This window comes from Ranitomeya imitator, chromosome 4 (genome assembly GCF_032444005.1).
Source record: "Ranitomeya imitator isolate aRanImi1 chromosome 4, aRanImi1.pri, whole genome shotgun sequence".
Lineage (NCBI taxonomy): Eukaryota > Metazoa > Chordata > Amphibia > Anura > Dendrobatidae > Ranitomeya > Ranitomeya imitator.
Window position 1 is genome coordinate 244,856,293 of NC_091285.1, and position 21,892 is coordinate 244,878,184.

Sequence of the window (21,892 nt, forward strand, 5' to 3'; positions counted from 1 at the left end):
GTGTGCACAAGGAATGCTATGGAAGTTTGCAATCAAACTATACTAAATAGTTTGATTGCAAACTTCCATAGCGTCCCTTGCAGGGGCCACCCCCTGCAAGTGGAACTGAAAGCAATGCTGCGATTCTCCTAACCTGCATCATTAGAGCCAGCAGCAGCATTAAGAGGAGAGGAAGCGCCCCCTACAGCGTCTGCTGCAGATTGCAGGGCCCTTTCTAACGGCAAATGACTCAGGTACCGGCCCCCTTCCTCTCCACTTAGTGGAGATGCTGCCGCTGCCTCTATGACAATACAAGACATTTCAGCAGCTGATCGGGCCCCCTCTCCTTCGGGGCCCCTGTGCAGCTGCACAGGCTGAACCGGCGGTATGTCCGCCCCTGTCAGGGGCTCTATACTCACGACATGGCATCTGCTCTCAATTCCAGCGATGTTTGTGTTGAAAAAGTCAAACAGTGCTCCTTCCCTTCTGAGCTCTGCCATGCGCCCAAACAATACTCCATCCCCCCACATATGGGGTATAGGCGTACTCAGGAGAAATTGCACAACAAATTCTAGAGTCCATTTTTTCCTATTAGACTTGTGAAAATAAAAAGTTTGGGGCTAAAAATCACATTTTTGGGGAACAATATTAATTGTTTTATTTTCACTGCTCTACGTTATAAAATTCTGTGAATTACCTGATGGTTCAAGGTGCTCACCACACCCTTGTGAAAATTCAAATTTTGGGGCTAAAGTTAAATTTTTGTTAAAAAAAGGTGAAATGTTAATTTATTTTTTCCACATTGCTGTAGTACCTTGAAGGTACTTGAACTCTTGAAGGGTTAATAAACTTTTTGAATGTGGTTTTGAGTACTTTGAATGGTGCAGTTTTTAGGGTGTCACTGTTGGGTATTTTCTTTCATATAAGGCCCCCAGAGTCACTTCAGCCCCACAGAGTCAATGTGAGGTGGTCCCTAAAAATTGTACATTTTATTGAAAAAATTTGAAATTGTTGATCAACTTTTAACCCTTCTAATCTCCTAACTAAAAAATTATGCTTCAAAAATGATGCTGATGTAAAACAGACATGTGGTAAATGTTATTAATTAACTATTTTGTGTGACATTACTCTGTTTTAAGGGCATATGAATTAAAAGCTTGAAAATTGCATAATTTTCTAAATTTTTGCCAAATTTCTTATATTTTCACAAATAAACCTAAGTCAAATAAAACAAATGTTACCATTATCATGAAGTACAATAGGTCACAAAAAACACAATCTCAGAATCAGTGTGATCCGTTGAAGCATTGCAGAGTTAAAGTGACACTGATCAGATTTAAAAAGTTTGGTGATTTGTATTAAAGTAAGCAACGTCCTACCAAGGTCATTGGTGAGCATCTTAAACCTCCAGGTGTTTCACAGAAGTTTGAAATGTTGATCTATGATAACAAAAAATAACATTTTTCCACAAAAATGTTCTTTTAGCCTAATTTTTTTATTTTCACAAGGGTAACAGGAAAAATTAACCCAAAACTTGTGCAATTTCTCCTGAATACGCCGATACTCCATACATGGGGAAAAGTACTGTTGGGCGCACGGCAGGGCTCAGAAGAGAAAGAACAGCGTTTGACTTTTTGAATGCAAAATTGTCTGAAATCATTAGCGCACGCCATGCCACGCTTGGAGATTCCTAGATGTAACCCCCACAAGTGGCACAATTTTGGAAACTAGACTCCACCAGAAATGTATCTAGATGTGTGGGGAGCATATTGAACCCCCAGGTACTTCACAGAAGTTTGAAATGTTAACCTGCGAAAATAAATAAAAAAAATCAAATGTTTTCCCACAAAAATGTTATATAAGCCATTTTTTTAAATAAAAGGGTAACAGGAAAAATGCACCATACAATTTGCTGTGCAATTTCTCCCGAGTACGCCGATACCCTATATAAGGAGGAAAACTACTGTTTTTGACTTTTTGAAATCAAAATTTGTTGGAAACAGTCATGAATGTCATGCCCCTGATATGCCTAAACAGTAGTAACCCTTCAAAAGTGAACCCAATTTGGAAACTAGACCCCTCAAGGAATGTATCAAGATGTGTGGTGAGCACCTTGAACCACTAGGTGATTCACAGAACTGTTAAAAAAAATCAAATTTTCATTAAAAAATATATATATTTTAGTCTCATTTTTTTACTTTCACAAGGGTAACAGGAGAAACTGTATGATGCAAATTGTTGTGTAATTTCTCAGGAGTTCACAGATACCCTGTATGTGGGCAAAGACTACTGTTTGGGAACAAGGCAGGGCTCAGAAAGGAAGGAGTGACGTTTTGAAATGCAGGCTTGATGGAAATGTGTGCGGGTGTCATGTTGTGTTTGGAAAGCTCCTGGTATGCCTAAACAGTGGAAAACCCCCTCAGTGACCCCATTTTGTAAACTAGACCCCTCAAGGAATTTATATAGACATGGTGCTTCACAGAATTTTACAACGTTGATCAGTGAAAATTAAGAAAACATTTTCCCTACAAAACTGTTGTTTTAGCCCCAATTTTTTAATTTTCAGATGGACAGCAGGAGAAAATGGACCCCAAAATTTATTGTGCAATTTCTCCTGAGTACGCCAATACTCCATATGTGGTTGAATACTATTTTTGAGACACATTGCAAAGCTCCATATTGGAGTACAGATTTTGCTGAAATGGTTTGAGGGTGCCATGTCACATTGGTAGAGCCCCTGAGGTGCCGTAAAAGCAGAAAGCCCCGCATATTTATTTTCAAACTACATACCCCACTGAATTCATCTAGGTGATCATATTGACACCACATGTGCCTCACAGAATTTTATACTATTGGGTGGTGAAAGAATAATTACATTCTTACCACTAAAAAGTAGTTTTAGCCCCAAGTTTTTAATTATTCTTAGGGTTAATAGGTAAAAATTGACATGTTTGTGGTAAAAATTTCTACTGAGTGCGCCAATACCCTTCATGTAAATGGAAAATACTTTTCAGGCACAGTGCAAAGCTCAGAAGGGAAGTAGCGCCATATTATAGTGCAGATTTTACGGTTATACTTTGTGGGTGCCATGACCTACTGGGAGAGCTGCCAGAATAGGAGAACTTCTCATAAGTGACCCCATTTTACAACCTACACCACTTCATGAATTAATCTAGGGTTGCAGTGATCATATTGACACCACAGGTGTGTCACAGAATTTTATACCATAGGGCAGTGAAGAAAAAATAATTACATTTTTACCATAAAAATTATGTTTTAGCTCAAGATTTTACATTTTCACAATCAGAAATGGGTAAAAATGACACCAAAATTTGTCCCACAATTTCTGCTGAATGTAGAAACACCCCATATGTGGCTATACAGTACTGCATAGCCACACAGCGAGACCCGGGAGGGAAAGAGCGCTATTTGCTTCCTGGAGCCCAAATCTTCCTATAATAGTTTGCAGACTCAATATACAGAGCCCCTAAGTGCTAGAAGCAGGGTGGATAAAAATCAATGGTTTTTTTTTTTTAAAAATTAAAAAAAAAAAAATCGGATTTTTTTTATTTAAAGCGGATTTTTTTTATTTAAATCGGATTTTTTTGATTTAAATCGGATTTTTTTCAATAAACTGCTTTTTGAGGAAAATATTTTACCATCCAAAGGTTCTTCCATCATGAGATAAAGCTGAGTTGTTTAACTCAGTAGAATAAAGGCTGTATATGTGTAACATTCACAATGCCATGCTCTTCCAGAGGTTTCTGTAGGATTAGTGGGCAGTTTCTCTCCTATATTATCACAGACGCTCGCTTTACTTATGCAGTTCTCAAAACTGAATTTGACTCCGCAGAGGTCCCAGCCTCTTCTTCACAGCAAAAATGTTACAACATGAACAGAGTTGAGAAAAAGACCTTAATCCTATTGTTCTACAAACCTATGAATACAGAATCAACCCCTTCAGTGCCAAGTCCAAGAAGTTAGACAATATGTTTCTGATTGTTTGGAGTGGAATAGATCTGCACAACACAAGAAGAATGTGAATATAAATGTGAGGAGGAGGAAGGGCAAGCAGACAAGAAAATGAAAGTGAAACTTTGAGCACAATACTGCAGCATAGCCACAGACAGACAAGTCTGGATCGGTTTGTGTGTACGATCTGAAGTTTATTACATTCTTTCCTTATAATGGCAGCAGGCCGTAAAAGAGACCCAGTTTGGGAATATTATAATGAAGCTCCTTCGCCTATCGGTAAGGCAGGCATGCGCGCAAAATGCAAACGATGCAACAAAGAGATGCAAGGCCTGGCGGCGCGAATGAGGCAACATCATGAGAAGTGCGGTGATGAAGATGACCAAAGAACAGGCAGGATCTTCAGGTTGGTAAACATTTTTATTGAATCCTATTTCTAAAAACTGAACTGTCATGTGTGAGAAAAATTATATTTCTCATTATTACTGCATGTTACTGTCATTTGGTACAGTTATGAAGAAAAACAAATATTCCTTTTGGGGCAGGGGCAGTGATGTGTTGTGTACAATAAGCAGAAATTGTATAAACAATAAAATAAGAGCATTGACTTTTTTTGTTTAGGGGAATTCATGGATTCTGGAAACTATCCACCTCCAAGATCACCATCATCCTGTTCTACAGTTTCAGAGTTATCCATCCAGGATAGTGCTTCATTAGCAGCAGCATCATCATCAGACACCCACAGCCACATATCACCATCACCCAAAAGGAAGAAAAAACCTTTACCTCCTGGAACCACCATAGATAGGTTTGTGATAAGAACTAGCAGATTAGAAAAAGAGTTGATTGATGAAAAAATTGCCCAGTTTATTTATGCAACGAACTCTTCTTTCCGTCTGACTGAGAACCCACATTTCATTAATATGGTTCAGTCACTGAGACCAGGATACAGTCCACCCAGCAGAGCTGATGTTGCAGGGAAACTGCTGGATCAAGTGTATGACAGAGAAATGGAGCAATGTGCAACAGCTCTGGAGGGTAAAATTGTTAACCTAAGTATTGATGGGTGGAGTAATGTCCACAATGATCCTATTGTATGTGCTTGTATAACAACAGAAGAAGGTAAAGTCTTCCTTGCACAAACAACTGATACGTCAGCAAATGCACACACAGCAGAATACTCCACAAGATGTTAGATGGAACTCTGTGGTGGACTGTTTTGAGCAGTATATCAAAAACTGGCCTATTCTGATGACACTTTGTGAAGAAAATCGAGATAAAATAGATGGCACTGTCACGGCCAAAATCCTCAACATTGGGCTTAAGAGAAATGTTGAACATATGCTGAGCTTCCTGAAACCCATCTCTCAAGCTTTAAACAAAATACAGAAAAATAGCTGTTTTATTGCGGATGCTGTTGAAATTTGGAAGGAACTGAGTGAACACTTAAAAACAGAACTACACATGGACAGAATTAAATTACAAGCAGTAAACAAACGAATGGGACAAGCACTGACTCCAGCTCATTTTTTGGCAAATATTGTCAATATCCAATATCAGGGTCAAAACCTAAGTGCTGAGGAAGAGGAGTTAGCTATGACATGGGTATCCAGCAATCATCCATCTTTAATGCCAACTATAATAAACTTCAGAGCTAAGGGGGAACCATTCAAGAAATATATGTTTGCTGAAGATATTTTAAGGAAGGTCACACCAGTAAACTGGTGGAAGTCACTTAAAGGGACACGGTCACCTGAATTTGGAGGGAACAATCTTCAGCCATGGAGGCGGGGTTTTTGGGTGTTTTATTCACCCTTTCCTTACCCGCTGGCTGCATACTGGCTGCAAAATTGGATTGAAGTTCATTCTCTGTCCTCCGTAGTACATGCCTGCAGAAGGCAATCTTGCCTTGCGCAGGCGTGTACTATGGAGGACAGAGAATGAACTTCAATCCAATATTTTAGCCAGCATGCAGCCAGCAGGTAAGGAAAGGGTGAATCAAACACCCAAAAACCCCGCCTCCATGGCTGAAGATTATTCCCTCCAAATTCAGGTGACAGTGTCCCTTTAAGCGCTTGGATTTAGAGACTGTTCAAGTAATGATTTCACTTTTAACAGCAGTAGCTTCTTCTGCAGGCGTTGAAAGAATATTCTCTTCCTTTGGACTCATTCATTCTAAATTGAGAAATCGGTTGGGACCCAATAAAGCAGGAAAGCTTGTTTTTCTTTTCCAGATTATGAATAGGAACAAAGAAGAAGATGATGATGATGAAGATGACGACAAGTGAGCTACAGAGGACAGCAGGGACAGTAGTATTTAAGTTTTTCATGTGTCGGCTGGGCTGACAGTCTATGTTTCTTATAATATATATATATATTTTGTTTAGCCAAATTAGTTAACAAACATGGATGTTTGTTTAAGCAAATAACTTATGCTGTAATGTTGTTATTGTTTCAGTTGAATAAATCTATTTAAATTGTTATTAAGGTCAGGATTATTTTTCTCCTTCCTAAGTACAACAGAACAGTGGTGTCCAAATATGAATGATTAACCCATTAAACTGGGGAGAAAAAAGTAATATAAAAAGTGATTCTAAAAATCTTCATCTACTTGCATGTTAAAGTAGCAAGAACTAGTTTAGGTAGAAACTTTGATTTAAATCACTGATTTAAATCAAGCCTTACTGACTAGTGATTTAAATCGTGATTTAAATCGTGATTTAAATCAGTTAGATTTAAATCAAATCCACCCTGGCTAGAAGAGCAGAATTCCGCCTCAAGTGACCCCATTTTGGAAATTATACCCCTTTGGAAATTTATCTAAAGGTGTAGTGACGATTTTGACTCCATTGGTGTTTTCCAGAAACAAGCAGCAGTGGATGATACTGAGTAAATTGCAAACTGACATTGTAGTGACCAGTACGTTATAGTGACCAGTATATTGTAGTGAACAGTATATTGTAGTGACCAGTATATTGTAGGGACCAGTACGTTATGCTCAGCTTGTGCTTCTGAAGACACGCACCCGTAAATTAGGCAGGCTCTCATCACTACAGAAATGCCAAGCATGTTGACGTTAAATGTGGCTTAGGCATACTAGGAATCAGAAGGGAGGGGGCATTTGGACCTGGGAGCGCAGAATTTGCTGGATTCCTTTTGGGGTGCGAGGAGCCACAGCGCTTTTCCAAAGCCTTTGTACTACCAGCAACGTGGAAGCCCCCTATATTTCCATTGACAGGTGATGGACCCCAGTGAGGATTTGCTATTTTTGTGGATTGAGTTGAAGCTTTTATTGGGAACATTTTACATAACGTTTGGGATCAAATTTATCCGGCGCTCTACGCTGAGCACTTGCTTTGGAGTTTCCATCTAAATATCCAAGTGACGTGATACAGATGAAACCCCTGAGGGATCCATATACTATAATGAGGCCGCAGACTTACTCAGGACTCCATCAAGCCTCTATTCAGCGGTCTCCTTTTCAGGAGTGCACAAAACTGTGGCGGACCAGGCTTTATAAATGCCTAAAAAGACCCTGCCAGATCACAGACCAGACAGTGTCCACAGTGACTCCATCTTCCTGATTATAGGGAATCTTCCGCCGGGGGTTCCGTCTGAATCACATATTTCAAAGCTTTACATGGAAACCCTGGTGTACTTACTCAGCGCAGAGAGGAGGATAAATGTGCACCTTACTGCGATCTCTGGAAGGCTGAATGAAAAAAATGAACAGCAGGAGAAGAATTAATTTTATTTATTTTTTATGCCGTTCCTCGTGTGGTATAAGTGATTAGACTTTATTCTTTGGCTCGGTGCGATTACAGCGATATCAGATTTATATCGGGTTTTTCTGTTTGGCTGTTCTCAAACACTAAAAAATGCTTTTTATTGAAAAAAAAATAGTTTTTCCATCACCATATTTTGAGAGCTATAATTTTTCCATATTTCTGCCGACATTCATGTGACAGCTTGTTTTTTTATGGGATGAATTGACTTTTTATTGGTACTGTTTTTGGTCACATAATATTTTTATTGCTTTCTATTCTGGGAGGCAGAATGAGCAAATACCAGCAATTCAGGAATTGTTTTTTTTGGAGGGGTTTTATGCCTTTCTGCGTGTGGTAAAATTGATAAGGCAGCTTTATTCTATGGGTCAGTATGATTACATTAATAAAACATTTACAGCATTTTTCGGATTATAAGACACACTTTTTTCCCCCAAATTCGGTACTGTGGCTACAGGCTGGGATGAGGGGGTGTCTGGTGCTGCTGTGAGTGCCCGGCGGTGCTGCAGGTGTGTCCGGTGCTGCTGTGTGTGTCTCTGGTGCTGCAGGGGGCTCTGCCGACATTTTGTGAAAGGCCAGAGCCCCCCGCAGTTCCATGGTTTCCTGTGTGGGAAAATGGCACCAAGGTGGCGGCGCATGGGCAGATGGAGATCTCGGCAGCAAGACCTCAGGAGATGAGATCTCAGCGCTGAGACCATGGCAACGATCAGACTCCAGCAATGAAGTTGCGGGGGGCACCGATCAGTGGGCAGAGGGAACCCCTGCCATGTAAGGCAATCGCAGCATTATCAGCTGATCACCTGGCGGCAGAGCGCGCACAGAGCTCCTGTGCCCGCAAAATCACCTGGACGTACTCAATGTCCAAGTTTAGTAAGTACCAGCTGACCATGATGGACTGAGTACATCCAAGGTCGTGAAGGGGTTAAATCCTTTAAAAAAGCATTTATAACCTCCTCTTTTCCTAAGCTAACGAGGGCTTTGACTAGTTATTATTATTATTTATTGTTATAGCGCCATTTATTCCATGGCGCTTTACATGTGAGGAGGGGTATACATAATAAAAACAAGTACAATAATCTTAAACATTACAAGTCATAACTGGTACAGGAGGAGAGAGGATACAGTAGATGAGGATAGAGCTGGTCATGCAGCGGTTTGATCGATCGGTAGTTAGTTGATGGGGAGTTAGTTCTCCAGACTAGTCAGCTCTCTTTACATGTTATAACTCCCCGGTGGGCGTGATGATATAATTTGCACGAGCAGACCACATTGCCAGATCATGCAAATCTGCGCATGCATGCCACTCATTTCGGTAGCGTCACTCCGTTTCAAAAGATGGCTTCCTGTCATACGCAGTGCGCGCCTATGAAACCTGCAAGCGTGAATGAGCGGCACGCCTGCCCAGATTTGAATGAGCTGGCAATGAGGCTGGCTAGTTCAAATTATTTTAAGATGCCCACAGGGTAGTGATAACATGGAAAGAGGGCTGGCTAGTCTGGAGAAGTAACACCCCATTGACTAGTCAAAGCCCTCATTAGCATAGGGAAAGCGGAGGTTATACCTACTTTTTTAAAGCATTTATTTAACTGAATTATGTTATACAGGGATGACTAGGGAGGAAATTTAATCACACATAGCTGAATGCTCCTGGATTGGAGGGCACGGGGGACCTGACAGGTTCCCTTTAAGAAAACAATGCCTGACCAATTCAACTTCACCCACTGTTTTTACATTTGCAATCATGTATCCATTTATGAACTGGTATAACCTTAGCTCAGGGCCACTTCATACATAAATCCAACTGTTTTGTTCAGAATAGTCACTATCTTTTCATACATAAAAAAAATTTCCCCTAAATAATTTGACCAAATTGCACTTTTTCCCCAAAATGTTTTATGGTTTCACATATGTCTTGCATTGGTGACCTAACACCTTGCATTGGTCAAGCCTGTATGGTGGCAACAAAGCTGAACTTGGGGATCCTGAAGAACGCACCAAGAAAAGCCACAAAACCTGCCTTTTGGCTGCAGCTTTTTTTTTTTTTTTTACTGCCAAGTGATCAGGTTTTAGCTGTAGAAAAAAAATGCAGCAAAACAGGAATGTGTGAACATGGCCAAACACTGCTAAACATTGCAGGAAATGGAGGAAATACTGTACTGCTATATAATATCTTCATAATTATAATTACTGATATCAATTCTAGACTCTTGTACTACCTGTAGGAATGAATATAATGGTGCTATAATGGCATCAAATGCTTCCCAGTGTTCATAGCTAAATGCCAGTTTTGAAAACTTGACAACGGCTTCTGCAGACATGGCATCCTTTTCTGAAAGAGACACAAAAAGAGACAAAGCAATGCAGATCTCTAAATGCTCATAGAGAACAACAGAGAGCTCTGCTGCGTTTCACAGCACTGTTATCAATATATCATCAGTCCGGTGTGAATTGTACGTGGCAGTAGGAACATTTAAACTAATTCTAGACAATGTAATGCTGCCTTTGGCAGTGTCTGGCATCTTGTGAATCTTCAAGGATGCTTGGCGAACGTTTGTTGTGAGATGATTTATTTCTTTTTGCAGTACATTTATCTTATTGTACACGATTAAGTCATCAGTTATGTTGCACGCTCTTTAGTCTGCTCCTTTGGTTACAGACTAAGGAAATGTATGACTAACATTCAGACACAGAATTGTGAAAGTGAAGCACAGATGCAGATGTATTCTGTTATAGGGAATTGTTATTTTTTCATTACAAACAGGGCAGACAAAAAGAAGAAGGTTCCTCTCTCAGAGGAGCTGTGCACCTTGCTTTCCTCAGCTAATTTGCTGCAATATAGTGCCCATGTGACAGCATGCCAATGGGTGCAAGACATCTTTTCACAGTAGAAAATGTGTTCTAGGGCAATGAGAACATATAGATATTGTAGAGGTTTGTACTCACTCAGCTGCTGTTGAGGTAGGCGCAGGAAGCGGTATTGTTGCAATGTCCAGGCAACTTTATTCAAAGTTCAAAAACCGCTCAGGATGGCAAAACAAAAACACAGCCTTTTCTGCACAGAGTGAAAACATAAGTAAAAAGTCCATGCAACATACAGCGGGTCTGCCTGCTCAGGATAGTGTCCAGTTCATTAGGTCTTAGCACAGACCAACAGAAAGGAGATCCACACATCTCTAGCTCCAGACCCTGAATGAGAAACTCGGCCTCCATTTTATCTGCCAAACCACGCCCCTGGGGTTGGGATATGTAAGCAGTCATTCCTATCCATCTCTTATGACTGCTCATAAAACCTGGCCCTGGAATGGCCTGATAACTCTCTCAGCACTATATATGCTTGAGCATGCTTCCGAGCGCACATCACCACAGCTAATAGCTACGATGACATATATCTCCCCTCAAGGACCCGTCCATCCAGCAGCCATCTTACATACCCTCCCTCTCTGCCCAAAGCCGGGGGCTTGGCATCTTCTGCTATCAAACAGTGGATTCTCGACAAAGCGTCAGTATTGCCACTGTTACGGAACTGCAACACAAAACTAGGATAGAAGGGGGAAAACTGACCCTGCACTATGACTAGGCTGATACCCTATGATGGAGTGGGCGACCCATTCCTTGCAAATAGACCCACCGATGATCCTAGGTTAATCTCAGCGAAGACCTATAGATAGGAGGAAGGAGGTCTCTAAAAGATCTAAGGACTGGGTATAAAAACAGGTCACCTCCTAATAGAAAAAAAAAAAAAAATAGTGAGGAAAGAATGGTTGTAGATGACGAGGAAAAAGCTAACATATTAAACACCTTCTTCTCCACGGTATTCACGGTGGAAAATGAAATGCTAGGTGAAATCCCAAGAAACAATGAAAACCCTATATTAAGGGTCACCAATCTAACCCAAGAAGAGGTGCGAAACCGGCTAAATAAGATTAAAATAGATAAATCTCCGGGTCCGGATGGCATACACCCACGAGTACTAAGAGAACTAAGTAATGTAATAGATAAACCATTATTTCTTATTTTTAGGGACTCTATAGCGACAGGGTCTGTTCCGCAGGATTGGCGCATAGCAAATGTGGTGCCAATATTCAAAAAGGGCTCTAAAAGTGAACCTGGAAATTATAGGCCAGTAAGTCTAACCTCTATTGTTGGTAAAATATTTGAAGGGTTTCTGAGGGATGTTATTCTGGATTATCTCAATGAGAATAACTGTTTAACTCCATATCAGCATGGGTTTATGAGAAATCGCTCCTGTCAAACCAATCTAATCAGTTTTTATGAAGAGGTAAGCTATAGGCTGGACCACGGTGAGTCATTGGACGTGGTATATCTCGATTTTTCCAAAGCATTTGATACCGTGCCGCACAAGAGGTTGGTACACAAAATGAGAATGCTTGGTCTGGGGGAAATTGTGTGTAAATGGGTTAGTAACTGGCTTAGTGATAGAAAGCAGAGGGTGGTTATAAATGGTATAGTCTCTAACTGGGTCGCTGTGACCAGTGGGGTACCGCAGGGGTCAGTATTGGGACCTGTTCTCTTCAACATATTCATTAATGATCTGGTAGAAGGTTTACACAGTAAAATATCGATATTTGCAGATGATACAAAACTATGTAAAGCAGTTAATACAAGAGAAGATAGTATTCTGCTACAGATGGATCTGGATAAGTTGGAAACTTGGGCTGAAAGGTGGCAGATGAGGTTTAACAATGATAAATGTAAGGTTATACACATGGGAAGAAGGAATTAATGTCACCATTACACACTGAATGGGAAACCACTGGGTAAATCTGACAGGGAGAAGGACTTGGGGATCCTAGTTAATGATAAACTTACCTGGAGCAGCCAGTGCCAGGCAGCAGCTGCCAAGGCAAACAGGATCATGGGGTGCATTAAAAGAGGTCTGGATACACATGATGAGAGCATTATACTGCCTCTGTACAAATCCCTAGTTAGACCGCACATGGAGTACTGTGTCCAGTTTTGGGCACCGGTGCTCAGGAAGGATATAATGGAACTAGAGAGAGTACAAAGGAGGGCAACAAAATTAATAAAGGGGATGGGAGAACTACAATACCCAGATAGATTAGCAAAATTAGGATTATTTAGTCTAGAAAAAAGACGACTGAGGGGCGATCTAATAACCATGTATAAGTATATAAGAGGACAATACAAATATCTCGCTGAGGATCTGTTTATACCAAGGAAGGTGACGGGCACAAGGGGGCATTCTTTGCGTCTGGAGGAGAGAAGGTTTTTCCACCAACATAGAAGAGGATTCTTTACTGTTAGGGCAGTGAGAATCTGGAATTGCTTTCCTGAGGAGGTGGTGATGGCGAACTCAGTCGAGGGGTTCAAGAGAGGCCTGGATGTCTTCCTGGAGCAGAACAATATTGTATCATACAATTAGGTTCTGTAGAAGGACGTAGATCTGGGGATTTATTATGATGGAATATAGGCTGAACTGGATGGACAAATGTCTTTTTTCGGCCTTACTAACTATGTTACTATGTTACTATGTAAAACACAGAGAATGCTGCAGAAACCAACTGAAAACAGAAACTAAAGATAGCAGAACCAGTGGTCCCAGAACTGCACAATATCAAACACAGAAAGCTATCAAAGCACCTAGCCAGAACTCTAGCGGATTAACACTTGTCCAGCAAGGACTGGGAGGCAGGTGCTGGGTAATAAAGGGTGATACAATCACCTGACCTAAGACAACCCAGCACCAGGGGATAAAGACCAGCAGCCAGAAACATCAACAAAATGGCGGATGGTCAAAAACAAAACAGGTTCTAACAGTCATGCAGTTTCCCTGGACTATGCTCCACATGGAAGTCAAAATCCTGAAGTGCTAGGAACTACCTGGTCACTCGGGCATTGTTCCATTTCTTCTCCCTCATCCATTTCAGTGGGGCATGGTCTTACACTAGTCTGAACCTCCTGCCTAAGAGGAAGTACCTTAGAGAGTCCAACACCCACGTGATGGCTAAACATTCCTTCTCCACTATGGAATAATTTTTATTGCAGGATGACAACTTCCGGCTAAGATACATTATGGGGTGTGCTTCCCCGTTCACCTCTTCAGATAAGACAGTGCTCAGCTCAACATCCGACACGTCAGTCTGGACCACAAACTCCTTGGAGAAATCGGGTGCTACCAGCACAGGCTGTTTACACAGGGTCAGCTTCAGTTCCTGGAAGGCCGTCTCAGCTTCTGAAGACCACTCAGCCATAGCCGACTTTGTCCCTTTAAGGAGTTCTGTCAGAGAAGCAGCTACCATGGCGAAGTTTGGGATAAACCGTTGGTAAGAGCCCTCAATGCCCAGGAACGCCCTGACCTGTTTCTTTGAGAGGGGTTGGGGCCAGCCCTGTATTGCCTCAACTTTGTTTATCTGGGGCATTATTTCGCCCCTGCCTACAACACAGCCCAAGTATTTTGTTTCCTCTATTCCCAAGGCACATTTCTTAGGGTTTATGGAAAAGCCTGTCTTCTATAGAGCTTCAAATATCGCAAGGGCATTGCTCAGATGGTTTCCCCAATCCTGGCTGAAGATCACAAAGTCATCCAGGTAGGCCACTGCGTACCTCTTGCGTCGAGCTAGGATCCGGACCATGGCTCTCTGGAATGTGGCTGGAGTGCTTTGTAACCCAAACGGCATCCTTGTGTATTGGAAGCATCCATCTGGCGTTGAAAAGGCAGTCTTCTCCTTGGTGTCTTAGCACATTGAAATTTGCAAATACCCTTTTGTGAGGTCAAGGGTAGTAATATACCGAGCCAGCCCCAGCCTCTCAAATAACTCATCGACCCGTGGCATTGGGTATGCATCAGACTTAGAAACCTCATTTAGCTTTCTATAGTCATTGCAAAACCGCCATTCCCCATATGGTTTCGGCACTAAGACTATTGGATTGGACTGGCCACTCTTGGATTCCTCGATGAGTTCCAGGTTCAGCATCCGCTTCACCTCCTTTGAGATCACCTCTCGGCGTGCTTCGGGAATCCAATAATGCTTCAAGTTGACCCGGACAAGAGGATCCAACAGGACCTCATACTCTATGATCTTCGTACAACCTGGAAGTTCTGAGAACAGGTCTCTGTTACGCTGTAGCAACTCTCTGCAAAGCTGCTTCTGCGAGCAGGACGAGGTGTTTGCTACATTAACATCCTAAGCACTGACAAAGGACTTGGCCAGCAGACAAGGAGCTTCCACAGGTTCTCTGTCCTGCCACGGTTTAATCAGGTTCACGTAGTACACATGGTAGGGCATCTGCTCCCCCGCTTGGTGAACTTTCTAGTTGACATCAACAACTTTATCCACCACCTCATAGGGACCCTGCCACTTGGCCAGGACTTTGGTCTCCACCGTGGGCACCAGCTCAAGTACTTGATCCCCAGGGTAGAAGTGTCTCACCCTCACCGACCTATTGTACACCCTTGACTGCGCCTGTTGTGCTTTGTGAAGGTGTTCTCTTATGAGGGACATCATCTTGGCAATTCTCGCTTGCATATGGGCCACGTGCTCGATCACACTCTGATAGGGTGTAGACTCTGCCTCCCATGACTCTTTTGCTACGTCGAGGAGCTCACTGGGGTGTTGGCCATACAGGAGTTCAGAAGGGGAGAACCCAGTAGAGGCCTGTGGGACTTCTCTGATGGAGAAAAGGAGGTACAGTAGTGGACAATCCAAGTCCCTGCTGTCCATCTCTACGACCTTCTTCAACATGGCCTTCAAGGTTTTATTGAACATTTCTACCAAGCCATCCATCTGTGGATGGTAGACTGAGGTTCGGAGTTGTGTGATTTGCAGGGTTTTGCACAACTCCTTCATCACTTTTGACCCATTTTAGAGAAGACATGGACCAACTCTCCACTTAGCGGAGGAGTTACGTAGTGGAATGGCCTACGGGTATCACGTAGCATAGTCCATAACCACCAAGGTATACTGATGTCCTCTGGCAGACTTGGACAGGGGTCCCAGTAGATCCATGGCTATGCGATCAAGTGGCACCTCGAAAGTGGGCACTGGCACTAAGGGGCTATGAAAATGGGCAACTGGGGAAGTCAGCTGGCAGGTGGGACAGGACCTACAGAAATTCACAATATCACGGCGTCAACCGGGCCAAGAGAACCTCTGGAGGATCCTTTCCTACGCCCAGGTGACCACATAACACATTTGTATGGACCATGTCTAACACCCTGTGTCTGTACGGCCTTGGCACCAGACACTTCTCAATTACCTCCCCTCTCAGCTTGGTGACCCGATATATCACCTCCCCGTTCATGGCAAAATGTGGGTATCAGGTGTCTTGAGCAACACCATTAAGTACCGTTACATTATCAAATGCCCCTTTTAGAGGTAAATTCCTGAGTTGGGCGGTTCCAAAGTTTGCCCCGGACACTTCCAGATCAGGGATGTTGGCCTCAATGGATGTTGCCTCATCCTCATCGCCACCCAGCACACAAAATGGAAACCTGTCTTCTGCAGCCTGTGACAAGGTTTCTTTAAGAGCCAACTGGCTGTTGTCCGGACAACCAGATGTCCTCTCTTTCCCCCACAAGTCCCAAAATAATGTAAAGTCCTGCCCTATTATTATAGGGTTCAATAGGTCCTTGACCACGCTGATCTCATGGGACTTGGTGAAATAGTTTGTGTTTATGACCATTTGGGCCACAGTGAAGTCCTTAGTGTCGCCATGGATACAGCGGACACCCACCCTCTTTCCAGGAATCAGCCGATGGGGAATTGTGGCCCTCACTAGGGTTCCCAAACTCTTAGAGTCCAGCAGACCAGTCATTTGCACCCTGGTTACTGTTACGGGGCATGCCTGCGGTCCCTCGCCTTGTTGAGGGACAGCACTGCAGGCGGGATATGCAAAATATGAGCAGCGCCATCCTATGCTGTAGTCCATTGTCTCGGTGATCATGGAGCAACGAGCGACTATGTGACCTGGGGTATGACACCTCCAACAAATTATACTATTGGACGGGACCTTTGACTCAGATACCTCCTGGGTTCTTGGACGTCCCCCCCATCTTTGGTGTCTGCCCACCTTTGGGAACCCCAGTATGCAGATGCTCCGACCCCTTGCTTCCCCAAGGAACTTTCGACAGCCTGATAATTCTCCACCAGGCTCATGGGCATAATGGGGATCTCCCTGGGCAACCCAGGATTACATCGGCCTTGGTATGGAGTGTATTAACCTGTCCATGACAACCTTTCTACCATCTGCGCTGGGGAGGAGGATTTAGGTTGCAACCATTTTGGACCAGGTGTAGGAGGTCAAACATTTGAGACCAGGGAGGTTTGTCACTGTGATAGGCCCACTGGTGCACCCATTGCGCCCTGACAGTCAGAGTCACTCCTAGGCATGCCAAGATTTCAGCCTTTAACTTGGCATACTCTTTTGCGTCCTGCAACGCCAAGTTATAATAAGCCTTCTGTGGTTCACCTGTCAAATATGGCGCCAGAACCTTCGCCCACTGCTCCGGAGGCAATTTCTCCAGCTCTGCCACCCTTTCAAACATCGCCAGGAACGCCTTGACGTCATCACACGGGTCATCTTTTGCAATGCTCTTCTTACGGTCTTTCTCACGTGAGAGTCATCAACTGGATTTGGGGTTGGCGTGGTTGCCCTGCCACGGATCACCTCCGCTAGGAGTTCCATCTGGTGCCCATGCTGCTGCTGCATCTGCTAATGTTGTTGCTGCCATATCTATTAGCCTGCACAAGTTGCTTTATCAATTCCTCCATGTTGTCAGATTTCGCTCCTGCAGCCGCTTTAACCCAGGACATGCGATATGTGTGCGGCAGTTACACTGCTCCTTGGGATTCGTGGCCATGCTTCTCCAACCAATTGTAGAGGTTTGTACTCACTCAGCTGCGGTTGAGGTAGGTACAGGAAGCGGTATTGCTGCAATGGCCACACATGTTTATTCAAAGTTCATAATCCACTCAGGTCTGGCCTTAGCACAGACCAACATAAAGGAGATCCACACATCTCCAGCTCCAGACCCTGAATGAGACACTCAGCCTCCATTTTATCTGCCAAACCACGCCCCTGAGGTTGGGATATGTGAGCATTCATTCCCACCCATCTCTTATGACTGCTCATAAAAACTGGCAATGGAATGGCCCGATAACTCTCTCAGCAGTATATGTGCTTGAGCATGCTTCCAAGCTCACACCACCGCAGTTAATAGCAGCAATCACACATATCTCCCCTCAGGGACTCGTCCGGCGGCCATCTTACAATATATATTGTAAGCTATAAAGACACAAAATTGTCAAGCACTTCCTTACGGAATGACATGTGAACAGTCTCAAACTGATGTGACTGTATTAGATACACAAAGAATACAACCACATGCTGTAACAATTGTATACGTAAAATGTTAACTGCATTAGTGAGCCCATCAGCCACAACATTGAGACCAGGCCAATTTGTGTGAGCCCACCAGCCACAACAATGCGAGCAGGCCAATTTGTGTGAGCCCATCAGCCACAACAATACGACCAGGCCAATTTGTGTGAGCCCACCAGCCACAACAATGTGACCTTGACAATTTGTGTGCTGAGTACCTTCATTTTATTAGTGTATTCTATATAGTAGCAATGCAATTTACTTTTCAAAAGAATGAAGGGACATTGGATAAGAAATTTAGGGAACTACAGTTGCAAAACACTTTTGGAAATGTGGATGTCAGAATTAAAATCGATGATCGTGGAGGAGATAGTTATGGATGATGCAAAACAGATTAAAAGAAAACTACTGAAAACAGAGGTATTCTGGATAGTCTCCATCAATACAGTAAGTCCGGAAGGGATGAATAAAAATGTAACATCAGAGTTCTTCTATAGAATCATGTATTTTTTAATGTGGTTTTATTGCACCTGTGTAAATTTAAATGCAGCAAATAAGGTATGTATAAATAAATACTATAATTTATGAGAACACATCAAGAAAGGATTGCATATAATTATGTATAACAAAAATTTTGTTTTGACTATAGCAAAATAAATGGTTTCATGTACTTTAAATACCTGTTTGTAGGATTGGTGCAGGGTGACACATGATATGTGTCATTTTAAGGAAGGAAGAGAAGATTGTGTGCTTGAGAAAGAGGAGGATCCCCGAAACATTGCTACAGGTGCAGACTCTCTAATCGAGAAGGAGCGTCTCTGCCTTTGCCCTCGATCTCTGGAGTAAATGGATCATCGACACCGAATCATTTGGATTTTTCTCACCATGAAAAATATGGTGATTGATTATTGTCTATAATTGCTACACTTCCATGTAAAATGTTGGAAATGCAAATTGATCTCTTGTAAATGGAATATTGAACAATGCAATGTGTTTTATGCTGATTTTCCGCGCTGTATAATACAGTTTCAGTAGTTTGCACCTGTTCACACTTGTTTCATTATATTAGGAAGTGATGGTCAGTTTGTTATATCTTTGCAGTATATATCTGGAGGTAGTGATTGCTTTCTTAGTTGGCTAAGCATTCACAGCAATGCAATGTTGGTTTTAACCCCTTTACCCCCAAGGGTGGTTTGCACGTTAATGACCGGGCCAATTTTTACAATTCTGACCACTGTCCCTTTATGAGGTTATAACTCTGGAACGCTTCAATGGATCCTGGTGATTCTGACACTGTTTTCTCGTGACATTTTGTACTTCATGACAATGGTAAAAATTATTTGATAGTACATGCGTTTATTTGTGAAAAAAACGGAAATTTGGCGAAAATTATGAAAATTTCGCAATTTTCCAACTTTGAATTTTTATGCAATTAAATCACAGAGATATGTCACACAAAATACTTAATAAGTAACATTTCCCACATGTCTACTTTACATCAGCACAATTTTGGAACCAAAATTTTTTTTTGTTAGGGAGTTATAAGGGTTAAAAGTTGACCAGCAATTTCTCATTTCTACAACACCATTTTATTTTAGGGACCACATCTCATTTGAAGTCATTTTGAGGGGTCTATATGATAGAAAATACCCAAGTGTGACACCATTCTAAAAACTACACCCCTCAAGGTGCTCAAAACCATATTCAAGAAGTTTATTAACCCTTCTGGTGCTTCACAGGAATTTTTTGAATGTTTAAATAAAAATGAACATTTAACTTTTTTTCACCAAAAATTTAATTCAGCTCCAATTTGTTTTATTTTACCAAGGGTAACAGGAGAAAATGGACCCCAAACATTGTTGTACAATTTGTCCTGAGTATGCCAATACCCCACATGTGGGGGTAAACCACTGTTTGGGCGCATGGCAGAGCTCGGAAGCGAAGGAGTGCCATTTGACTTTTCAATGCAAAATTGACTGGAATTGAGATGGGACGCCATGTTTCGTTTGGAGAGCCCCTGATGTGGCTAAACATTGAAACCCCCCACAAGTGACACCATTTTGGAAAGTAGACCCCCTAAGGAACTTATCTAGAGGTGTGGTGAGCACTTTGACCCACCAAGTGCTTCACAGAAGTTTATAATGTAGAACCGTAAAAATAAAAAATCATATTTTTTCACAAAAATTATCTTTTTGCCCCCAATTTTTTATTTTCCCAAGGGTAAGAGAAGAAATTGGACCCCAAAAGTTGTTGTACAATTTGTCCTGAGTACGCTGATACCCCATATGTGGGGGTAAACCACTGTTTGGGTGGATGGGAGAGCTCGGAAGGGAAGGAGCGCCGTTTGACTTTTCAAAGCAAAATTGACAGGAATTGAGATGGGACGCCATGTTGCGTTTGAAGAGCCACTGATGTGCCTAAACATTGAAACCCCCCACAAATGACACCATTTTGGAAAGTAGACCCCCTAAGGAACTTATCTAGAGGTGTGGTGAGCACTTTGACCCACCAAGTGCTTCACAGAAGTTTATAATGCAGAGGCGTAAAAATAAAACAAAATTTTTTTCCCACAAAAATTATTTTTTTAGCCCCCAGTTTTGTATTTTCCTGAGGGTAACAGGAGAAATTGGACCCCAAAATTTGTTGCCCAATTTGTCCTGAGTGCGATGATACACCATATGTGGGGGGAACCACTGTTTGGGCACATGGGAGGGCTCAGAAGGGAAGGAGTGCCATTTGAATGCAGACTTAGATGGAATGGTCTGCAGGTGTCACATTGCGTTTGCAGAGCCTCTAATGTACCTAAACAGTAGAAACCCCCCACAAGTGACACCATTTTGGAAAGTAGACCCCCTTAGGAACGTATCTAGATGTGTGCTGAGCGCTTTGACCCACCAAGGGCTTCACAGAAGTTTATAATGGAGAGCCGTAAAAATAAAACAAACATTTTTTCCCACAAAAATTATTTTTTAGCCCACAGTTTTGTATTTTCCCGAGGGTAACAGGAGAAATTCGACCCCACAATTTGTTGTCCAATTTGTCCTGAGTGCGCTGATACCCCATATGTGGGGGGGAACCACTGTTTGGGCGCATGGGAGGGCTCGGAAGGGAAGGAGCTCCATTTGGAATGAGGACTTAGATGGAATGGTCTGCAGGTGTCACATTGCATTTGCAGAGCCCCTAATGTACCTAAACAGTAGAAACCTCCCACAAGTGACACCATTTTGGAAACTAGACCCCCTAAGGAACTCATCTAGATGTGTTGTGATAGCTTTGAACCCCCAAGTGTTTCACTACAGTTTGTAACGCAGAGCCGTGAAAATTAAAAAAAAAAATCTTTCCCCCCAAAATTATTTTTTAGCCCCCAGTTTTGTATTTTCCCGAGGGTAAGAGGAGAAATTCGACCCCAAAAGTTGTTGTCCAATTTGTCCTGAGTACGCTGATACCCCGTATGTTGGGGGAAACCAACGTTTGAGCGCATGGCAGAGCTCGGAAGGGAAGGAGCGCCATTTGGAATGCAGACTTAGATGGAATGGTCTGCAGACGTCACATTGCGTTTGCAGAACCCCTAATGTACCTAAACAGTAGAAACCCCCCACAAGTGACCCCATATTGGAAACTAGACCCCCCAGGGAACTAATCTAGATGTGTTGTGAGAACTTTGAACCCCCAAGTGTTTCACTACAGTTTATAACGCAGAGCCGTGAAAATAAAAAATCTTTTTTTTTCCCACAAAAAATATGTTTTAGCCCCGAATTTTTTATTTTCCAAAGGGTAGCAGGAGAAATTGGACC

General features: G+C 42.4%; 1 protein-coding gene across 6 annotated transcripts in view; it reads right to left on the reverse strand.

Annotated features, from left to right (window-relative positions):
• CFAP54 (cilia and flagella associated protein 54) overlaps positions 1–21,892 on the reverse strand; it is a 752,512-nt gene that overhangs the window by 657,188 nt on the left and 73,432 nt on the right. For all 6 annotated transcript variants that reach the window (XM_069764454.1, XM_069764457.1, XM_069764455.1 and 3 more), the window contains one exon: positions 9,953–10,065. In XM_069764454.1, the coding sequence (XP_069620555.1) occupies positions 9,953–10,065 (113 nt within the window). The remainder of the gene's footprint in view (positions 1–9,952; positions 10,066–21,892) is intronic.